The sequence below is a fragment of the Physeter macrocephalus genome, chromosome 21, assembly GCF_002837175.3.
Source record: "Physeter macrocephalus isolate SW-GA chromosome 21, ASM283717v5, whole genome shotgun sequence".
NCBI classification, from domain to species: domain Eukaryota; kingdom Metazoa; phylum Chordata; class Mammalia; order Artiodactyla; family Physeteridae; genus Physeter; species Physeter macrocephalus.
This window is the reverse complement of record NC_041234.1, coordinates 26,412,959-26,432,650: the sequence shown is the minus strand read 5'-3', so window position 1 is coordinate 26,432,650 and position 19,692 is coordinate 26,412,959. Positions and strand designations below refer to the sequence as shown.

Here is a 19,692-nt window from a genome sequence, read left to right as displayed (position 1 = left end):
TGAGCCTGCGCGTCCGGAGCCTGTGCCCCACAACGGGAGAGGCCACAACAGTGAGAGGCCCGCGTACCGCAAAAAAAAAAAAAAAAAAAAAAAAAAATCGTGTTGAAGAAGAATATTTAATGGCTTGAAAAACATCATACTATTAAACAGATAGAAAAGCAGGCTATCATCAAGTATGTACAGGGTGATATATCATCTCATTTCTAAAAAGAAAACTGTACATGCACTGCAAGCAACGGATATCCATCAGAATGTTTTTTAACATCTAGTATTACAATGCAAACAGTTATCCACGTCATTAAAATGCTTCATCAAACATCATATTTCATGGTTGCAGACTATTCCATGGGAAGTGAATACCATAATGTGTTTATCTATTATCATTTGATGTTTTAGTTACTTCCAGTTTTTAATCATTATCGTTATTATTATATAATACTCTATGATGAACATGTGCCTCTCCTACATCTTCAGCCTTTGAAAGCAACCAATTTTGAAAGAGTAAAACCCTTTTATTGTCATGAAATCAATGCCTATTATTAATTACATCCTTTTTAACACTGATCTGATGCTATTTACCACTCTGTTTTAGAATGTAGTTTGTAATACAACTTATTTTGTTTGTAATAAAACAGTATTTACTTTTAAATTTTATACATGAGATTTTCAAACTATAGTGAGTATTTTTTACCTGCATTTTTTTTTATAACTCCTGTTATAAAAAGCTTTTAATAAATTCATTAGGTCTTCTCTCTCCAGAGAGCTTTGAAACTCATTGAAGATAGGACTAATTATATTTCTTTGGTCTCACAGAGATAGGAGTTTTTCTGCCATAGTCCTTGGCCTAATCCTCCCCTTAGTGAATATTCTAGGTTGTTGGCTGACAAAATAAAGCATTCTGAGATGTTAGGAATATGTGAACACAAAGTAATTTTTAAATTTTTCCTAAGCAAGATAAGCATGATATCATTTCCTGGTTTTAAAGGAAGTAATCCCCAGAATATCCAACCTACCATGGTTCAAACTAAAGCACAATCATATATTCAAAGACTAATGTTGATCGTTCTTTCTGTTATCATTTATAAAGTGGTTTTCAGAAACAGATTAAATTTATGATGTAGTCACAGCTATGTAAATACGTGTTTTAAAACCTATAACTAGAAAAAGAAATGCACCAAAATGAGTCTAGGGATTATCTTTTGGGGAGCAGAAATGTGGAAGATACTCATTCTCTCATCTTTTTATTTTATGAATTTTCCAAATTTTATATAATATGTGTATAGTTTTCATGTAGAAAACATAATAACGTTTATCTTTTAAAGAGTCAGCAGGGCAAGGAACACGAAAATATTATTGCACTAGATTCCTTGGCCTTCCATCCCTCAGATATTTTTCTTCTCATTTCTTTTCTCAGTAAAGCTCCTAGAGTAAATCAAATAAAGGATTAGGAATGCCCTGGCCCTCCAGAGACAAATTACTTTTAGATCTCCCTTGATTTCAAACCAGGGTTATTTCTTTTTTTTTTTTTTTTTTTTTTTTTTTGGGGTAGGCGGGCCTCTCACTGTTGGGGCCTCTCCCGTTGCGGAGCGCAGGCTCAGCGGCCATGGCTCACGGGCCCAGCCGCTCCGCGGCATGTGGGATCTTCCCGGACCGGGGCACGAACCCGCGTCCCCTGCATCGGCAGGCGGACTCCCAACCACTGCGCCACCAGGGAAGCCCCAGGGTTATTTCTTTCTCACCAAATTGGCAACAGTAACAACTAGAATCACAGCTCTATTTTTATATTTAATATCGGTTATCTACCTAGGGCAACATTAGGTTTTAGTTATTTATGACTCCCTTATACCATCCGAATTCACCTATACAATAAAGAACAAAGAAAACGGGATATCAGGAAGCAGCAAAGGATGTTTTCACTTTGAAGTAATATTTTAAACCAATCTTTGGATATTTGTTTTAGACAGAAGCCAAAAATTGCCTCTGCAAAGAAAGCATGAGTCAGCAATTTCCATCCCTTCAGTTATCATGAGGAATCTTGCAAAACTAACTTGAAGTCACTTCAACATATATATTACACTATTTGCAGGCTTAATGATGGGGACTGTCACAAAAGTGCTACAAGTAACTGGTATGTGTGTTAGGTGTGACTCTGCAAACTTCCAGAGTCAAGGTACACTAGGGTAGAGAGGTGTCCCTTGGTCAATATTTGTCCCTTCAAGGTTGTCAGCTGACTAATTTTAAAGCATTTTGAGGTATTAAAAGCATGAAGTTTGAATCAGGTATGATGTGGTTTGCAGTTGTACCATTTAGTGAGCTGTGCACTACATATTATTAACTTCCCTGAGACTCAGTGTTTGGGTTTGTGAACTGGGGAGAAATAATGACTGTCATTTTTGGGACAAATCGATAAGACAATGGGTTTTAAAAACCATGGAGTGTGAAAGAGTTCAATAAATGGAAGACAGTATTATTTATTCCACCCATTGTCAGCACTACCGGGTGGAAAATTCTGCCTCAGGTATAACCAGATTAACAACATGCAAACTTCATGTCAAAATCAAAAGCGGGATTGTTCCTAATTAAAGATATCCCAGACTACACATTACTACTGGTGAATTTTAGGATCTGTTAGATTTCGCTGAGCTGTTGGAATTGCATGAGATCATTCACTTTCTGGTGTGGCTCCAGATAGGACATAACCTGTCATCATTTACCTGCCAACCTCAAGCAAAAGTTCGTCTATCTATACTCTGTTAATCACTTTTTCCCCTCATCCATTCTTTGAGCTGGTCTTCCATTAGACAGTAAAATAACTGAATAGATAACTGTGACTAATTCTGTACTTGGTACAGCACCTAGCATATCCTTTGAGCATTATGGATCATTAAAAAATAATGTTTAGGGAGTTTCCTGGTGGCCTAGTGGTTAGGATTCCGGGCGTCACTGCCCGGGTTTAATCCGGTTGGGCAACTGAGAATCCCGCAAGCTGTGTGGCATGGCCAAAATAAATAAAGAAAAGAAAAGTAATGTTTAATTGATATTTCTCATCAACCATGTATTCATTCAGTCATCTAACAAGTAATTTATTAAGTGCTTACTATGTGCCAGTCACTGTTTATTAAAGAAGATACTACGGTGAGCAAGAAAGTTAAGATCCCTGTCTCACTGATTGATATTCTAGTAGGGGAGACAGCAATAAAAAATAATAAACCAATAATTAAGATAATTTAAGACAGTGAAAATAGTTTTAAAGCTACCACACTATGGTAAAATGATAGAGAATGCCAGGGTGCTGGGAATATAGAAGCTGGTGCTCTTTTTTATAGACATATAAGAGTTCATCTTTCTGAGGGGACATTAGAATAAGTAGAGAAGGTACAGTATGTGATAGGAAAGGTAGGCATGGGCTAGATCACTTAGGACTTTGGAGGCCATGGTAAAAGATCTGAATCTTATTCTGGTTTTGATAGGATGCCGCTGGAAAGTTTTAAGCGAGGGAATGACATGACTTGATTTACACTATAGAAAGAGAACCACGGAGGGGAGGGCAACAAAAAGCTTTTGGCTTCAAGTGTGGTAAATAGATATTCAGTGAGGACAAGTGGAACGAGAGAGACCAGTCTGGAGGAAATAATTCTAATCATCCTGGCAAGAGATGATGCCATTTTGGTGGTAATGAAGGTGGAGTGATGTGGTGAGAGACAACAGGACTTCCTGATGGATTGGATGGTGGGAGAGTGATGGAAAGAGAGATTAAGGTTGATTTCTAGAGTGTTGGCCTTAGCAAGTGGGTGAATGGTGATGCCTTTTACTGAGATGGGAATGCCTAGGAGAGTAGCAAGTGTGTGGAGAGCAATCATGACAGCATAGCATATGGAATACATGCTGATTCTGAGCTAGGTCTTTTGACTAAGGGGAAAATATGTCTCCTATTCCCCACATCTCTGATGTCATGTTCTATCATATTAGATTCTAGCGACAGTTTTCTGCAGCTTGCTAAATTGTGCTCCACTTAGCCAAGTTAAGTTTACTGCTTGAATAATTTCCAGAGAATGAAGAAGATGCTCCCCTGCATTTGCCAGCTTTGCTCTTGTTTCTTCCTGAGCAGATCTTCGAAGCAGCTTGCTACTCTCTTTGTGAACCTGTGTGTCACCGCAGAGACCCATGAGGTCTCCGCTCTCTGGTTCCTGTGGTATGTGAAGCAGTGTGGGGGCAGTGCCAGGATCATCTCAACAACCAATGGAGGGCAGGTACCCATTCATACCCCGACCGTTCAAACAGAAAACCACCACTGCCCAAATGAAAGATTGGCATCATCCTTCAGTCACGAAAGGATGGAGCAGGAGGCAGGCTTGTGGCTTTTAGAGCTTAATCGTAGCAGCTCAAAGTGACTTTTGAAAGGGACAGTCTGTTGTTAGGTACCCAGTGTGACAACCCAGTGGCCAATGTCATTTTAAAACTAGGCTTGTCTCCTTTTTTATGTACTTTTGCAACTTTCCATTTGGATATACATCCAATGATTATTTGGTAAGTTTGTAAGAGACCAGCTGATGAACATAACTTGAGTACTTCTTGGAAAGCTGAGCAAAAAAAGTCAGAAACGTATTTTCAGTTTAAAACACACGCACCACGTGGAATTCATTCATTCATTCATTCATTCATTCAGTGCCTATTTCCTGAGCCCCAGCCTTGTATAATGCGCTATGCTGGGCACAGTAGGAAATGGATTGGAGTTCTTAGATAATCTCCTCGACAGTCATTGTCCATTCCTTCCCTTCCTCTTCCTGCCCCCTCCTCCACCTCATCACCCTCTTTCTTCTTCTCCCCCTCCCTTCTCTTTCCCCTTCTCTGTGACCTTCTTCCTAGACCTATTTGAAATAGTCTTTTTAAAAATTAACTGAACTGAAAATTTAGGAGAAGACAGTCAGCTCAACTGTGGGCTCAATCACACAGAACATTTGGAAGCTTTTGCAGGTGGGTGCAGTGAGGCGAAATGGCCTCAGTGGCCACAGAAACAGCAGGTACCTGACCCAGGGTGAGACAGACAGGCTGTAACAGGGAGTAAGCTGGCCTGAGACTGAGTAACTAGGAAACAGGAAACAGGCCTAGGTGTGCTCAGGCAAGTGGTGGCCCAGCAGCTCAACCAAAGGATGCAGGTAGGACACAGAACAGGGGTCTCGGCCAGGCAGGTGGGACATGGGAGTCAGGCTGAGGATGTCCAGCTGAGTTTGGAGCCTGGGAGTCCATCAGAACATGACCTGGAAGGCTCGAAAACCTGTAGTTTTGTTGAAAGCCAGCAATCATTGGTTAGAAAACAATGGTGAAGGACACTACCCACAACGGCAGCATGAAATTGTATACCTCACACAGTAAAGATATGTGAGGATAACTAGCAACTTAGCCATTTATATCCATTCCTATATTTCCTACCCACCTCTTGGGTCCTTTTTTCTTTCCAGGAGAGGAAATTTGTGGGTGGATCTGGTCAAGTGAGTGAACGGATAATGGACCTCCTTGGGGACCGAGTGAAGCTGGAGAGGCCTGTGATCCACATTGACCAGACAGGAGAAAGTGTCCTTGTGGAGACCCTAAACCACGAGGTGTACGAGGTAACCAAGAGCCTTCAACCAGGGAGAAGAGACCAGAGTCCCATAGATAACCAGAGCTTAAATAAAGTGAAGAATATTCTAGACTTTGTAGACCATGCCTTTGCCAAAAGCAAAACAGCTACCTCGATCTGAAAAAAAGGAAAACAGAACCATAATATTTGGGGGTGGGGGGAGATTTACAAATCACATATTATCAACCCTCTGTATTGGGCTCCTACATAATTAGAAAATCAAAGAAAATATTTATTTGATAAATATCAAGTGCCTCCTATGTGCCAGGCATTATTCTAGGAGTTGGGAACATAGCAGTGAACAAAACAGATAAAATTGTCTGCCTTCATGTGGCTTACATTCTAGTAAAGGAGAAAAGTTGTAATCAGGTATATAGCTAAAATATAGACTATGCCAAATAGTAATGAGTACTGTGGAAAAAAACAAGCAGGGAAGGGAGACAGGGTGTGCCAGAAGGTGAGGTGGGACAATTGGTCATGCAATTTTAAATAGGTCATCAAGGAAGGCCTCACTCAGAAGGTGATGTTTGAGCACAGAACCCAAGGAGATGAGGGATTGAGCCAGGTGGCTCTCTGGGGAATAGTTTTTCAGGTAGAAACAGCCAGTGCAAAGGCCCTGAGGTAAGAGCAAGCCTGGCATGTTGAAGTAACAGCAAGGTAGTCAAAATGGTGGAATTAAGAGGATTGAGGGGAAGAGTAACAGAAGATGAGATCAGAGATGTGACAGGGGTTCCTTTCATGTATGACCTTGAAAGTGACTGTAAGGAACTTAGCTTTGACTCCAAGTGTGATGGGAAGTCACTGGAGGTTTTGAGCTATAGGGAACAACAAGAGCTCATTTTGATGCTAACAAGTTTGATTCTTCTAGTTTCTCTTTTAAGAAGAGATTGAGTGGAGGACGAGGGTAAATGAGGGAGAAACATTAGAGAAAGAGCAAAAACAACCCACCAGCAATGTTTAACCACGCCGTTTTTCTTCCAGGCTAAGTATGTGGTTAGCGCTGTTCCTCCTGTTCTGGGCATGAAGATTCATTTCAATCCCCCTCTGCCAATGATGAGAAACCAGCTGATCACTCGTGTGCCTTTGGGTTCAGTCATCAAGTGCATAGTTTATTATAAAGAGCCCTTCTGGAGGAATAAGGGTGAGTACTTTTCTTTGCTTAGAAGGTCCAAGAAACTTGGTGCAAAGTCACACATTTGCGTGTAACTGTTTTTCTTAGAATTCGGACGTAAAACATTCATCCAGGTTCTAAGGTCAGTTCCATCGAGTAAAGTACATTGACACACACTCATGCAATTAAGTTCCCTTAGAATGTGATCAACTCTTTCCATAATTCAGTATAAAGTTTACTAATCCTTTCACAAAATCTTGTGAAAATAGGTTATTAACATTTTCTGATACAGGTTTTTAAAGTATGAGTTTATAGAGCCGTTCACAAAGGTGGGGATTCTGAAAATTTCCAGGCAATTTCTCACTAGTGTCGATTCTACTGTATGAAATTAAATTCATTTATGCATTCATATATATTCAGTAAGTGTGTGGCTCTACTGGATAGAACATTACAGGGATGCCCACTAAAGTACTAGATTCTGCAACGATGGAAATGTTCCAGAGCGGCTCTGTCCAGGACAGCAGCCACTAGCCACGTGTGTGGGTATCAAACACTTGAAATGTAGCTAGTGAGACTGAGGACCTGAATTTTTCAATTTTATTTCATTTTAATTGCTTTAAAGTCAAATATAAAAAGCCACGCATGGCTATTTCATCTTAATAGCTTTAAATTCCAATGTAAAAAAGCCACACAGGGCTACTATATTGGACAGCACAATGCTAGAGTCTTATCACATTGACTCTCATCACCGCTCCTTTTCTTCCAAGAGGAGTCCACGTAAGAACCATCAGTACCTGGGACTGAGGGCAAAGGGAAGGATGGACTGAAATGAGGAGCTAGATTGCAGAAGGGAGAGGAAGGATGTGCTGGAGGCAAAGGGGGAAAGTTTCATATTCTTACCTTAGGGCGGTTCTTCCTGATTCTCCCCCTTTGCAGGAAATTCTGTTTAGGACTGTTACCGGATTGGTGAATCAGTTGAACAAGTAATGTATCTTTCACAAAGGACGGTGCAGTGACCCACCATGGAGAGCTTGCTGGTGCTAAGCTGCTTCCTCTCGTGATCCAGGCCGCCCGTTTTAGACAGCTGGTTGCTGGCAAGTGGATAAGGTTTAGGACCGTGGAATGGAGATTTTTTTTCTCTTAATGGCTCAGAATGCCTTTATTTATGGAGAGAATCTCTAGCTTCCCATTCATGTCTGCAGACCTTTATCTTAGGTCTGCAGTGTGCCAGGCAAGTTCATTGTTAGGTACTAGTATAAAAAAGAAAACCCAAGATGCAAACTATTACGTACAGAATGAGTAAACAACAAGGTCCTACTGTATAGCACAGGGAACTATATTCAGTATTCTGTGACAAACCATAATGGGAAAGAATATGAAAAAGAATAGATATATATGTATAACTGAATCACTGTGCTGTATGGCAGAAATTAACCCAACATTGTAAATCAACTACACTTCAATAAAATAAATTAAAAAAAAAAAGAAAACCCAAGTTCTTCATCCTCAAGAAGAGGCTGGGTCTGACTCGGTCCTTATTGGTAATGAGCCTTGAGTTACACTTTAAAAAATGATTGTAGACATGAGAGCCTCTTCAAAGCATTTTCAGTTTCTTTTGAGAAATTGAATGTGTTTCCTCAGCCAACCACTACTGAGCACCTATTGTATGACAGGTGCTGTGCTAGGCATTGGGAATTCAAAGGCATGTTTCCTTGCCCAGAAAATCCAGACTTGGGAGGAAGCCAGTCTTGTAAACTGATAATTGCATTACAATGTATTGAGTACACTGTTGGTGTTACCCAGGCTATTATAGAAACACAGGGGAGGGCTCCAAGACTCACATCCAATATCATTCCTGTTACATCAATAAGCAATTCAATAACAGTATTTTGAAGGATTCTATAAGGGAATGAAATCTGAGGACGTTAACTCTTGTAAGAAGGTCTTTGCTTTGCGTCAGACTTTCAATGCCATCCCTAAAGGCACTGTGATTAATGAGTAATACAAAAGCACAGGGAATATGAGTTAACCAGATTCAAAGGGGGTGATTTTTGCAGCCCCAAACAGCCCAGCACAGTGACTGGCACATATGAGGCACTCAGCAATCAATCAGTCAAGATTACTGTTTGTTTGTTGTATAAGTGCAGCGTGGTTTGGACTATTAAAGAGAAGGTAACTTTTTGCCTTTTGATACAGGTAGCCCTAGCCAGTTCTTGCTGGCTTGTAGAATGATTGTCCCAGGAAATGCTTTCCAGTTTCTTAAGTGTGTAATATCTTTGTGAGTTCACAAGGAGGGGCCCCCTCTTCTATGCTGGTCTCCCACCAAATCATCCTAAGCTCAGCCACCCTCACCATCAACACCCTGCCCTCCCGGGGTCCCTGCAGGGGCAGGGGGTGCATCACAGCCACCTTAGCTTTGCCTCCTATCCCCACTTACCTGGAGAGAGCAGGCTCTTGCCAAAGCCTTAGATCTTTCAGTATCCCTCGCTTTTGCTCATCCACACCATTTCTATTTTCCCTTAAATCTGAATGATTTCAACTGAAGTTTAAAATAACAGAAGCAGTACCTGCTTTTAAAAAAAAATTACAGAAGTGAACTTATTCGCTATAAAACTTTCAAAAAATAAAAGTGTATGAAAAATGTCCCTCTCCAATTGCCCCTCCCCTTAGGGAACCACTGTCAAAAATGTAAGTTGTCGGGCTTCCCTGGTGGCGCAGTGGTTGCGCGTCCGCCTGCCGATGCAGGGGAACCGGGTTCGCGCCCCGGTCTGGGAGGATCCCACATGCCGCGGAGCGGCTGGGCCCGTGAGCCATGGCCGCTGAGCCTGCGCATCCGGAGCCTGTGCTCCGCAACGGGAGGGGCCACAGCAGAGAGAGGCCCGCATACCACAAAAAAAAAAAAAAAAAAAAAAAAAAAAAAAAAAGTAAGTTGTTTATCCTTAGAGATTTATTGTAGGCACAGGTAATATTTTCAATATATTGTGCATATATATTGAAATGTATATATACTTTAAATGTATATTAAATAATATGCATAACATTTGTATGCAAATATAATTTTAAATAAATGTTATATACTTTCCCCAAACCATTTTTTTAAAAAAACATAATACACATTATACTGAAATTTGCGCTTTCCTATTAATGGTATGCCACAGACATTTCTCCACATCAGTGCATTTAAATCTACCTCATTTCAACAACTGAATAAACAGTATTTCACTGTATGGCTCTATCAAAATGTACCCGAGAGGTATGCTGATGATAGGCATTTCGATTGTTTCCAAGTTTTTGCTATTATACGCTACGCTACAATAAACAGCTTCCTTCATATTGCTCTGAAGATTGGAATAGGAGCATTTCCTTTTGATAAATTTGTAAAAGTGCAATTACGAAGTCAATTGACTTGGGTAGACCAGCTAATAATATTTTTAACTTTCTGCCAATCAGTAGGGGAAAATGTCCCATTTATCTATAATTTGTAAGTTTCATCATTAATAAGGCTTCGGGGCTGTGTGAAATCATTTTGTAAATTATCTATTTATCCTGTGCTTATTAATTATTTTTCTGTATGTGTTGCAAATATTTTCTCCCAGTGTACCAGTTTTTAAAAAATTTTTTATGATGGTTTCATTCTCCTATGAAATATATCTACATTCGGCTTTTCTGGACCAACAGTTCTTTTCCACTGATTTTTGTCACTGGGCTCCAAATATTTTTTATAGCCCTATATATAAAAAATTAAACATCAACTATCACTGAATATATTTATTCCTAAATTATGTACATGGACCACTGGAAAAAAGTGTATTGTTTTTCTTATAAAATATACAAGAGTAGTCATTTTTGAAAAGCTGGAATTGAAAAATAAGAATTTCTAATATCTTTCTCCACTATCCAGATGTGCAATCTAGGTGTGCACACCCCACTTTGGAGAACACAGATTTATATTCTCTAATCCTTTGGCAGCACTGTACTGTTTTAATCCCCATGGCTTTATAATATGTTTGATATCTGGTAGGATATTCTCTCTTCATTATTTTTCCTGTAATTTTGTCCTTGGTAAATGTCAGTTATTCTTCCAGATGAATGTGATCGTCTTTTCAGAACTCCTCCGTCCACACTTCACACTCAAAAAGCTTCTCCTGAATTATTTTATTCTGAATAGTCCTCTTGTTACCTCCCATAGGTACAATATCTTCTCTTTTCTCCTTGAGAGTATTACTTGCCACTTTGGGGGAAATTTCTTCTACTCTTTGTCTTTTTTTCCTGAGAGTTCCTTTTTGTTTGTTAGTTTGTTTCTGCTTTTGTCTTTGCTTCTTTGGTTAAAGAATTTTGTTCAATGCCTAGAAGTCCTTGAGTGGCCCTTCCTTTTTAAGAGTGAGGCTGAACCAAGCCAACTGGAAGTCCCATGTGCATGGGCAGAGCTCCTGAGCTTTCTACCTACAAATGATAGAACTGCTGCTGATGCCACACGGTTTGTTCTGGCATGAACAGGACTCTTCCCTCGGCCCCTTGTTCCTTCACTTCTGCCCGGTGCACATGCATGGTGCAGAGGCCAACTTTGTGCTGTGAAGGACGTGTCCAAGGAGCCCCTCCACCCAGGAAGCAGGGCCTCTACCCCAGCCAGCCTGGTGTCCTGCATGATCCCTCTGTCTGGTCCAGCAGGACCCCAAGTGACCCGTGTTCCCTTGTTCTTTTCTCTTATCACATCCTGTCCTCTTTCTTGTCTTCTTATAACAAGGTGATTCCTTAACTATTTCCGTGGTATTCTTAAATCTTCTTAAATTCTTCGACAAACTTTAAGCATTTCTCCTTCCCCTATTTCAGTTTTTCTCGATGTTTTTTCTTAGTCCCAGTACACCTGAGGGGCATGCAAGTACCCCTCAATCCAGTGGCTGACTAGGACATTGATTCTCATGGATGCAAAGTGGGGAGAGTCGTGGGGGGAGAGAGAGAGAAACAAGTGCAGGTAAAAAGGCCTACAGGTGTGTCTGCTCCCACACAGGTCGGGACAGTGCATACCCTCCAAGTTATTTCTCTGTTCTTTCTTCCTCATTTTGAAACCCACTCATTGGATTTTCTATACAACATGAGTTCCCAGGTCTTCCGCCATAATTTTGTTCGAACAACCTCAATTTGCGAGTAAATGATGGAGCAGGAGGAGTGGTACACTGTAGTAGGATCTTATTTCAAATTTCAAATTCTGCCCTGACATTTTCACCATTGCTCTGTTGTATTCTTTTGTTGAAATTACATATATTTTGTTCAGGAGGGGAATGAGAGAAGCACTTTTGTGCAGAATGAGCTGAAATTGTTTTCCAAGTTGTTGCAGAGGTCCTGTTTGAAATGAGGGTTTGGGACTCTGCGCATTTTATTTTATTATTATTTTTTGTATATCCAACAAAGATATCTTTTTTCTTTTTATTTATTTATTTTTATTGGAGTATAGTTGCTTTACAATGGTGTGTTAGTTTCTGCTGTACGACAAAGTGAATCAGCTATGTGTATACATATATCCCCTCCCTTTTAAGGAGGAGGGTGGAAAAGTGGAGGGACTCTGTGCATTTTAGTCATCTGTGTCCTCTCTGCCCTGTCTCTAGATAATGAGGAACTAGTTAGCATCGAATAAGTGGCTCCTCATAAAAGGTGAATGTTCAGTCCCTTCTATTTTACAGTAATAGACTAGCGTTTCTTTAACACATCTTTGGTTTTATCTGATTTCCTGGGAAAGAGGAGACAGGGGCACACGTATTAACAGCAAGGAAAACAAGATTTCATTAAATGTTGGCCCGGATTAATTCATAATATCACGTTGCTTCTTTGCAGAGAGGGGCTTACCGTTTGAGTTTTTCACCAAATGTTGGCTCCTTAGCCTTCCTTTTGACGTCAGCTTGGTTTGACTTTGTATATTTAGGGTATAATATCTTATTTTCAGCCTTTGGGCTTCTCAAGTTGAAAAATGTGTGCTTCATTGTAACTGCTAAGGGTAGCTTGATAGGGTGGTGAATGCCTTTTTCCATTTTGCTCTTCTCCAAGATTACTGTGGAAGCATGATTATCGAAGGAGAGGAAGCTCCAGTTGCCTACACATTGGATGATACCAAACCTGATGGCAGCTATGCCGCCATAATAGGGTAAGGCACGCTTATGGTGGTATGATGATCTTCCATGTTGACAACGTATTCCTATACTGTTAAGAAATGTGCCCCAAACTTTGTTCAATAATTTTTCACCCAACGTCACTCTTCTCCAAATTCAGCAGTAGGAAAAATCTTATTGCTTTTTAAAAAATAATGTCTTCGAACAAATTAATATTTAGAAAGGAATTAGAATACCAATAACATTTGAAAATTTGTTAAACTAGTTTTCTGCTTCATGTTTAATACTGGGGGTTGATATATTCTGGGAAGCTATCTTTTGTGAAAACATGATATGAAGATTTGACTTAGGGTGTTTCAGTAAGAGGGCTTCTTGTGGAGGCTGTGTAGGCATCCATGGTATTTACATGGGATGCTGAGATTTTCCAGGTCCCACTAGAGAGGAGTGAAGACCAGCCCAGTTCTCAGCTTGGCAGGGAAGAGCAGCACAGATGGGGATGTCATGGGCGGTGGTTACCTGGAGCAGCCAAAATTGAGATGGGTCTTAGGATCTGTATGAGTTTATTTCAGAGAGCCAAGGGTCAGAACAGGGAGATCAAAGCTCGTTGGTAAGTTGAAGGCAATCGTAGGGCTAGAAATGGAGGCGGAGTCTAAAAGGCTGGGCACTAGGGAGATACCATCTTAAAGATAGGACCAAAGAGAAAGGGCTGGATGAAAATGGAAAGTCTCAAGACACATCTTAGATAGACATCTGAGACCCAGGGCATATTCCTGTTGAACACCGGCCATGCAGTGGGAGATGGGTCAGTCATGGTATTATCCCAGGCAAAAATTATGGCCAGTCATCTGTTTTGAGTCCCTTGAATCCCTAAAACTAGAAGGTGCCTTTTAGTGTCAGGAATGTAACCGGGAAATAGTAAAACATGGAACATAAAATTATATAGTGTATGATTTGTTTCTTCTGGTTCACTTTTAACTTGTACACTAGGCACATGTGTAGCTATAGAAATGAGGCCAGGATGAAAGCAGCCATTGATTTCCCCTCCTTTTTCTTGTTTGTATGTTTTAGATTTATTCTTGCCCACAAAGCCAGAAAACTGACCCGTCTTACCAAAGAGGAAAGGTAGGGGAAAAAAGTACCTCTTCTTTCTTCCCTCCCTCTCTCTCTCCCTCCCTCACTCCCTTATCTCCTCTGCCCCTCTCTCCCTTCCTGCCTCCCTCTGTACTCCATCTCCCTTTCTTTCCTACTTCTTTTCTTCTTTCTACCCACTTTCAACTTTGCTTAACTTTTAAACTTAAAGACTGCTTAATACTATGTGTATTCCCAACACAACATGTCTGTTATGTTCATTATGAGGGTCTTGTATAAAGGCACAATGCTGATAACTGAAGAACCAAGCATTCGAAATAATATTTATTGAGTTTATCGTACATAAGATACCATGCAAGGAGCTATGGAGGATACAAAAATGGATATAGCCCAGGAGCTGAAATTTTACTTGGGAAGGAGATAACCAGGTAGACAAATGACCGCATTGCAGGGCAGTCTGCGGTACATCCTGTATGAATGATGCATAACTTACAGATTATAAGTACAGAAGGACTAGTTTCTCTGGAGGTGGCAATTTCTTTCAGCAATTAGTATTCACCACTACCAATTATTTATTCCCACACCACCACTGATGACATATTTACCAACTAAGAGCCCCTGAATTATGTTATGGCACATTCCTAACCCTCACAACCCTGCACCCTCCCCCCCACCGTTAGCATGCTGCTTTATGACTATTGCCATCACTGTGCTTGGCCAGGGCTATGGAAGTCTGACTGACCCGCTCACTAAAAAAATGTCCCCACTAGAATGTTAACATCCACGAAGGTAGGAAGTTTTGTCTGGTGGGTTCACTGCTGGATCTCCAGTGCCTAGAACAGTGCCTGGGACAGATCTTTTCCCAATTTGTCTTTTGATCATATTTATGGCTTATCCATTTTATACTATAATAAAAGTTTAACTTTTTATAAAGTTAGGTTGATCAGTTTTTAAAATCATTGCTTCCAAATGGTCTATCATGCATAGAAAAGACTTTCCCATTCCAAGGTTATGTTTTAAATTACCCATTTTCCATTACTTTTCTGGTTTCATCTATTATGTGTAAATCTTTGATCCTTCTGAAATATATTTTGGTGTAAGAAGTCACATAGGAGTCCAACTTTCTTTCTTTCATGGGTAGCCATTTGTCCCAGTGCCATTTTATTGAATAATCTGTCTTTTTGTCATGGGTTTAGAATACCCACCTTTATAATTCTAAATTCCCTTATGTATTTAATTCTATTCCTGAATTTAATTTTCTTTACTCTGTCTGACTGTTCCTCTGCTTGTGCCAAACTAGTCCATTTATGTAAAAACAAATTAGAAAGAAACAAAGAATGAAAAAAATGAGAGAGAGAGAGAGAGAGAGAGAGAGAGCGCGATGGTGGAGGGGGAGAAAGAAGGAAGGAAAGATGGAAGGAAGGACAGATGGAAGAGAGGGAAGAAGGGCGGGGAAATTAGGCATTTTCATATACTTTTGCTTGTAGAAAGAGCTCCTGGGTTTAAAATAATAATAGGGATTTCCCTGGTGGTGCAGTGGTTAAGAATCCGCCTGCCAAAGCAGGGGACACGGGTTTGAGCCCTGGTCCGGGAAGATCCCACATGCCGCGGAGCAACTAAGCCCGTGAGCCACAATTACTGAAACCCGCGCGCCGCAACTACTGAAGCCCGCGCGCCTAGAGCTCATGCTCCGCAGCAAGAGAAGCCACCGCAATGAGAAGCCCGCGCACAGCAACAAAGAGTAGCCCCCACTCGACGCAACTAGAGAAAGCCCACGCACAGCAACAGACCCAATGCAGCCAAAAGTAAATAAGTAATTTTTTTTAAATACACTTTTAAAAAAAATATAAAAAAAAATAATACTTTTGAAATCATTGGCCTAACTCTAAATCACCTGTAAGATCCCCTTTAACAATACTATTCTATAAAAATCAGAATGAAAATAAGTCTAATCTCATACCTTAACTGACTAATTATAACTTTTGGCTTACATCCAATTCCCCCATAAGACTAAATTTCTTAAGAGCTACAATTTATTGAGCATTTATTACGCATGTACCAGTTATTGGGCTGGGAACTTTATATGCTCTATATCAGTGGTTCTCAAACAATCACCTGGAAGGTTTGTGGAAACACAGTTGCTGCCACTGCTGTTCCTGAGTTAGAAGGTCTGGGATGAGGTCTGAGAATTTGCATGTCTAACAAGTTCCCGGGTGAATGCAGCCGCTGTTGCTGGTCCTGAGACCACATTGTTTTACCATCATTAGTGAAAAAAATCAGGTGAGTTTGTTGATAAAACTAAAGGTCAGAGAGTTTAAGTAACCTGCTCAAGACCTCATAGCACGGAAGAGGCAGAAGCAGATTTCGAAGCTTTTCCTGCTCCACTTTGCCCATTTCCTCTTAGTGGGATGGGGAGAGAAAGGAAGGTGAGCAAGAATCATGTCTCAGTCCTCCCAGAATCTCCAGTGCTTAGGAAATTGACAGCAGGTACACAATGTTTTCTTGAATGAATGAACAAATTGCTATGTGCCCCCAGTGATGCAGGCAATGCATCACTTTCTTTTCTTTAAAACTATTTGTGACCTCACAGATTTAAGATACTGGAACTAGAACAAGGTGCTTTGTTTTGAAAAATTAAAATGAAATGTCAAGTGGAAGCAATAGCTCAGAATCTTTTTGAATGAGGGGAATCACACAGGTACATCTTTGACTTTTTCTTCCTTTTTCATTGTCACTTATTTTTCCCCCTCTCTTCCTATAGGTTGAAGAAACTTTGTGACCTCTATGCAAAAGTTCTGGGCTCACAAGAAGCTTTGCACGTAAGGCTTCCCAACCCTTCCCTAAGGGAGAGAGATCTTGCTTTGTTGTCAGGGGGCTAGCAGGGATGGGCTTGTGCAAGAAGGGCTCTAGAGCTCATGTTTTCCCTGATCTATTCTCGGAGGAGTCTGAACCAGAGTTGGTAAACTTATGAGTTGTCCCAGAGAGTATGGGCCCTGGCTGTGCTAGTGGCAGCTTAGGCACCCTGCAACACTGATGTGTTTTAGGTGGTGCTACCCTTGTCCCTGAGTTCAGAGCTCTTCCTGTAGCAGGGAAGACATGCTGATTGGCTCAAGTTGAGCCCTGTCAGCTGAGTTTCCTAGACATCTTGGCAGGTAGCCTGAGGAAGCTGTGATCTTCAAATTCAAAGTAGCTCCCCTCCCCACTGGGTGGTTAAAGGTGGGATGGGATGGGTAGGGAGGCAGTGCAGTGGGGGCATTTGGTGATAGTCAAAGGGCCCATAACTAGTAGCCATAATGACCTCCTTCATCAATATTTAAAACAGTGAACCAACATTCTTGTTTCCATTCACGACTGCTGGGTTTTTAATGTTTTGACATGGATTACATCATCTTTTGAAAGGTATTATTAAATCCAGTTATCTGTGCAGCACTTGAAGACAATGGAAAAGGATGTACAAATGAGCAGTTAAAGCATGAGAAAAATCTAATAAAGGGGCTAAGAATGTTTAACTTGTTAAGCCTCTTAAATCCAGATCTCTGCAGTGCACGCCATGACCTAGTTGAACAGCTACATGGCTTCATCTTATCCCTCAAACACTTATTTTGCTCAGCTTTGCAGTGGCTTGCTTCCTGCTAGTCAAGTTGTTGTGGCTTTTGAATTTGTCATTTTTGTTCATCCTTTTAAAGCAAGAGTTACTTGTTATAGGTGAAACACATGCTCTTGAAGGTTTGGGGGATTCCTCCTCAGTAAATGAACAAGAATGATGAATTGATTGGTTTGGAGAGAAACATAATAATAATGAAGAATGTGTTTTGTTTCATTTTTTTGCTTTCATATACCATTTAACAAGTTTAAATATAAGCATAGCCTCTGGGCACAAGTGTAATATGAGTGAGGTATCAAGACCCAAAGTATATACACATTAAAAATTAATCGTACCATAGCTGCTAAAATTGACTGGTCTTTCTGTTTAAATACTCGGTTCAAGATATTTCTCCCTGGTAGATACTCAAGCTTTTTTGAAGTTATGTTCTGAGACACCCTCAGGCTGAGGCAGTGCAGAACTGAGGATTCTCCAACAACCTGTGAGATGGTTGTTCAGGGAAAACCCCAGTGGGAGGGGAAAGCAGTTGTGCTCAAGTTCCCAAAAGTTGATCATTTTTAATATGGGAAAGTTTCTTTTCCTAAGAAGAAAGTGGATGATTAATTGCTGGTGATAAAAATGAGTTGGTCCTGGGAATTCCTGGCCATCCAGTGGTTAGGACTCCGAGCTCTCACTGCTGAGGGACCGGGTTTGATCCCTGGTAGGGGAACTAAGATCCCACAAGCCACAAGGTGTGGCCAAAAAAAAAGAAAAAAACTAGTTGGTCGTGCTGTTGTTTGCTCTTGGCACAGAGATGGGCACTTGCTTTGGTGTCTGTCCTGGGAGCAAGGAAAGGTGAAAGATGAAGTCCAACCTTTCTTCTGATCGGCTGGCTGGAGACAGCCAGAGAAGGATGCTCACGAGATGGAAGAGGGCCGGGCCTGAGGCATCAGAGCAACTTACACCCCTCAGACAGGGCCTCGTGCTTTGTAAATAGGATTCGTTACAAATGACTATCCGAAGTCCCATGTGTGACTGCAAATTTTTAAAACAAAACATCTTTTCCAAATCTATTTTTATGCTCACATTTTTCTCTTAAGACTTGCCATGTTGATTTTATCTTTTCAAAATAATACCTAATGATAACACTTATGTTTAGTTATTGTAATAAAGAGCTTGAACTTTGCAAAATCTCAGCTAATGTTTTGCCTGTTCATGGCAAAAACATATTTTTCAGACCGATAGCTGCCTGCATCACCATCAACAGAAGTGCCTACATCCCATGAAAACATTAATCCGTCTGTTCTAGCTTCTCTTAACGAAGTTGCCTTGCATGAAGAACATGAATCTGGTCATTCTTTTTCCTTAACAGGCATGCTTTTCTACTTTTATCATCCTCCTTACTCCAGTAAGCATAAATCCCTTTTTAAACTTGTCTTGAAACCATGAGGCACTAAAAACTTCTTAATACGTAAGGCCAATTTAAACATAGAGCTAGACAATTGCAGCTTATGAACAGTACCTGGGACATGAATGAACCAAGTGAGAAAACTTTCTAAGTCAGAATTTCTTAGAAGTCTATTACCAAGGACATTTACCTGCCCAAAGTCCTGTCTCTAAAAACATCGGGATAATAAGGCTCTATTTCAGACAAATACTGATTCTCCAATAGGAAGCCTACTGGACTGTGTTTGATTTATTCGAGACTAGATTGCTTCCTTTGAGTCTCCCTTGATTTTTTGTCACTCTGCCTTGCAGCCGGTGCACTATGAAGAGAAGAACTGGTGTGAAGAGCAGTACTCCGGGGGCTGCTACACGACCTACTTCCCCCCGGGGATCATGACTCAATATGGAAGGTAGAGTAAAAGTGGGCTCAGTTCTACCTGAAGTTCCCTGAATCTGAGTCCATAACTCTAAGAAGGTTCATGTAGCTCTTCTCCCCTGCTCCTTGTAAATGCTGAAAAAAAAATCCCCAAATCCCCAATTTCCTTTGGATCTTGTGAATCTCACTAATGAAGTCATTATAATTCTGCATCATGGTGGTGCCCTTGACTCTTAATTCCTCTGAAGGAGCAATCCCAATCAATAGAACCAAAGAAGGTGGCCGCATAAGAATAGGAATTTAGGGGCTTCCCTGGTGGCGCAGTGGTTGAGAGTCCGCCTGCCGATGCAGGGGACACGGGTTCAT

General features: G+C 40.7%; 1 protein-coding gene across 1 annotated transcript in view; it reads left to right on the top strand.

Moving 5' to 3' along the window:
* Positions 1-19,692, top strand: part of MAOB (monoamine oxidase B) — a 110,920-nt gene that overhangs the window by 83,495 nt on the left and 7,733 nt on the right. The window contains exons 6-12 of the mRNA XM_007102031.2: positions 4,109-4,250; positions 5,460-5,609; positions 6,602-6,761; positions 12,771-12,867; positions 13,901-13,954; positions 16,683-16,740; positions 19,263-19,360. Coding sequence (XP_007102093.1) covers positions 4,109-4,250; positions 5,460-5,609; positions 6,602-6,761; positions 12,771-12,867; positions 13,901-13,954; positions 16,683-16,740; positions 19,263-19,360 — 759 coding nt within the window. The remainder of the gene's footprint in view (positions 1-4,108; positions 4,251-5,459; positions 5,610-6,601; positions 6,762-12,770; positions 12,868-13,900; positions 13,955-16,682; positions 16,741-19,262; positions 19,361-19,692) is intronic.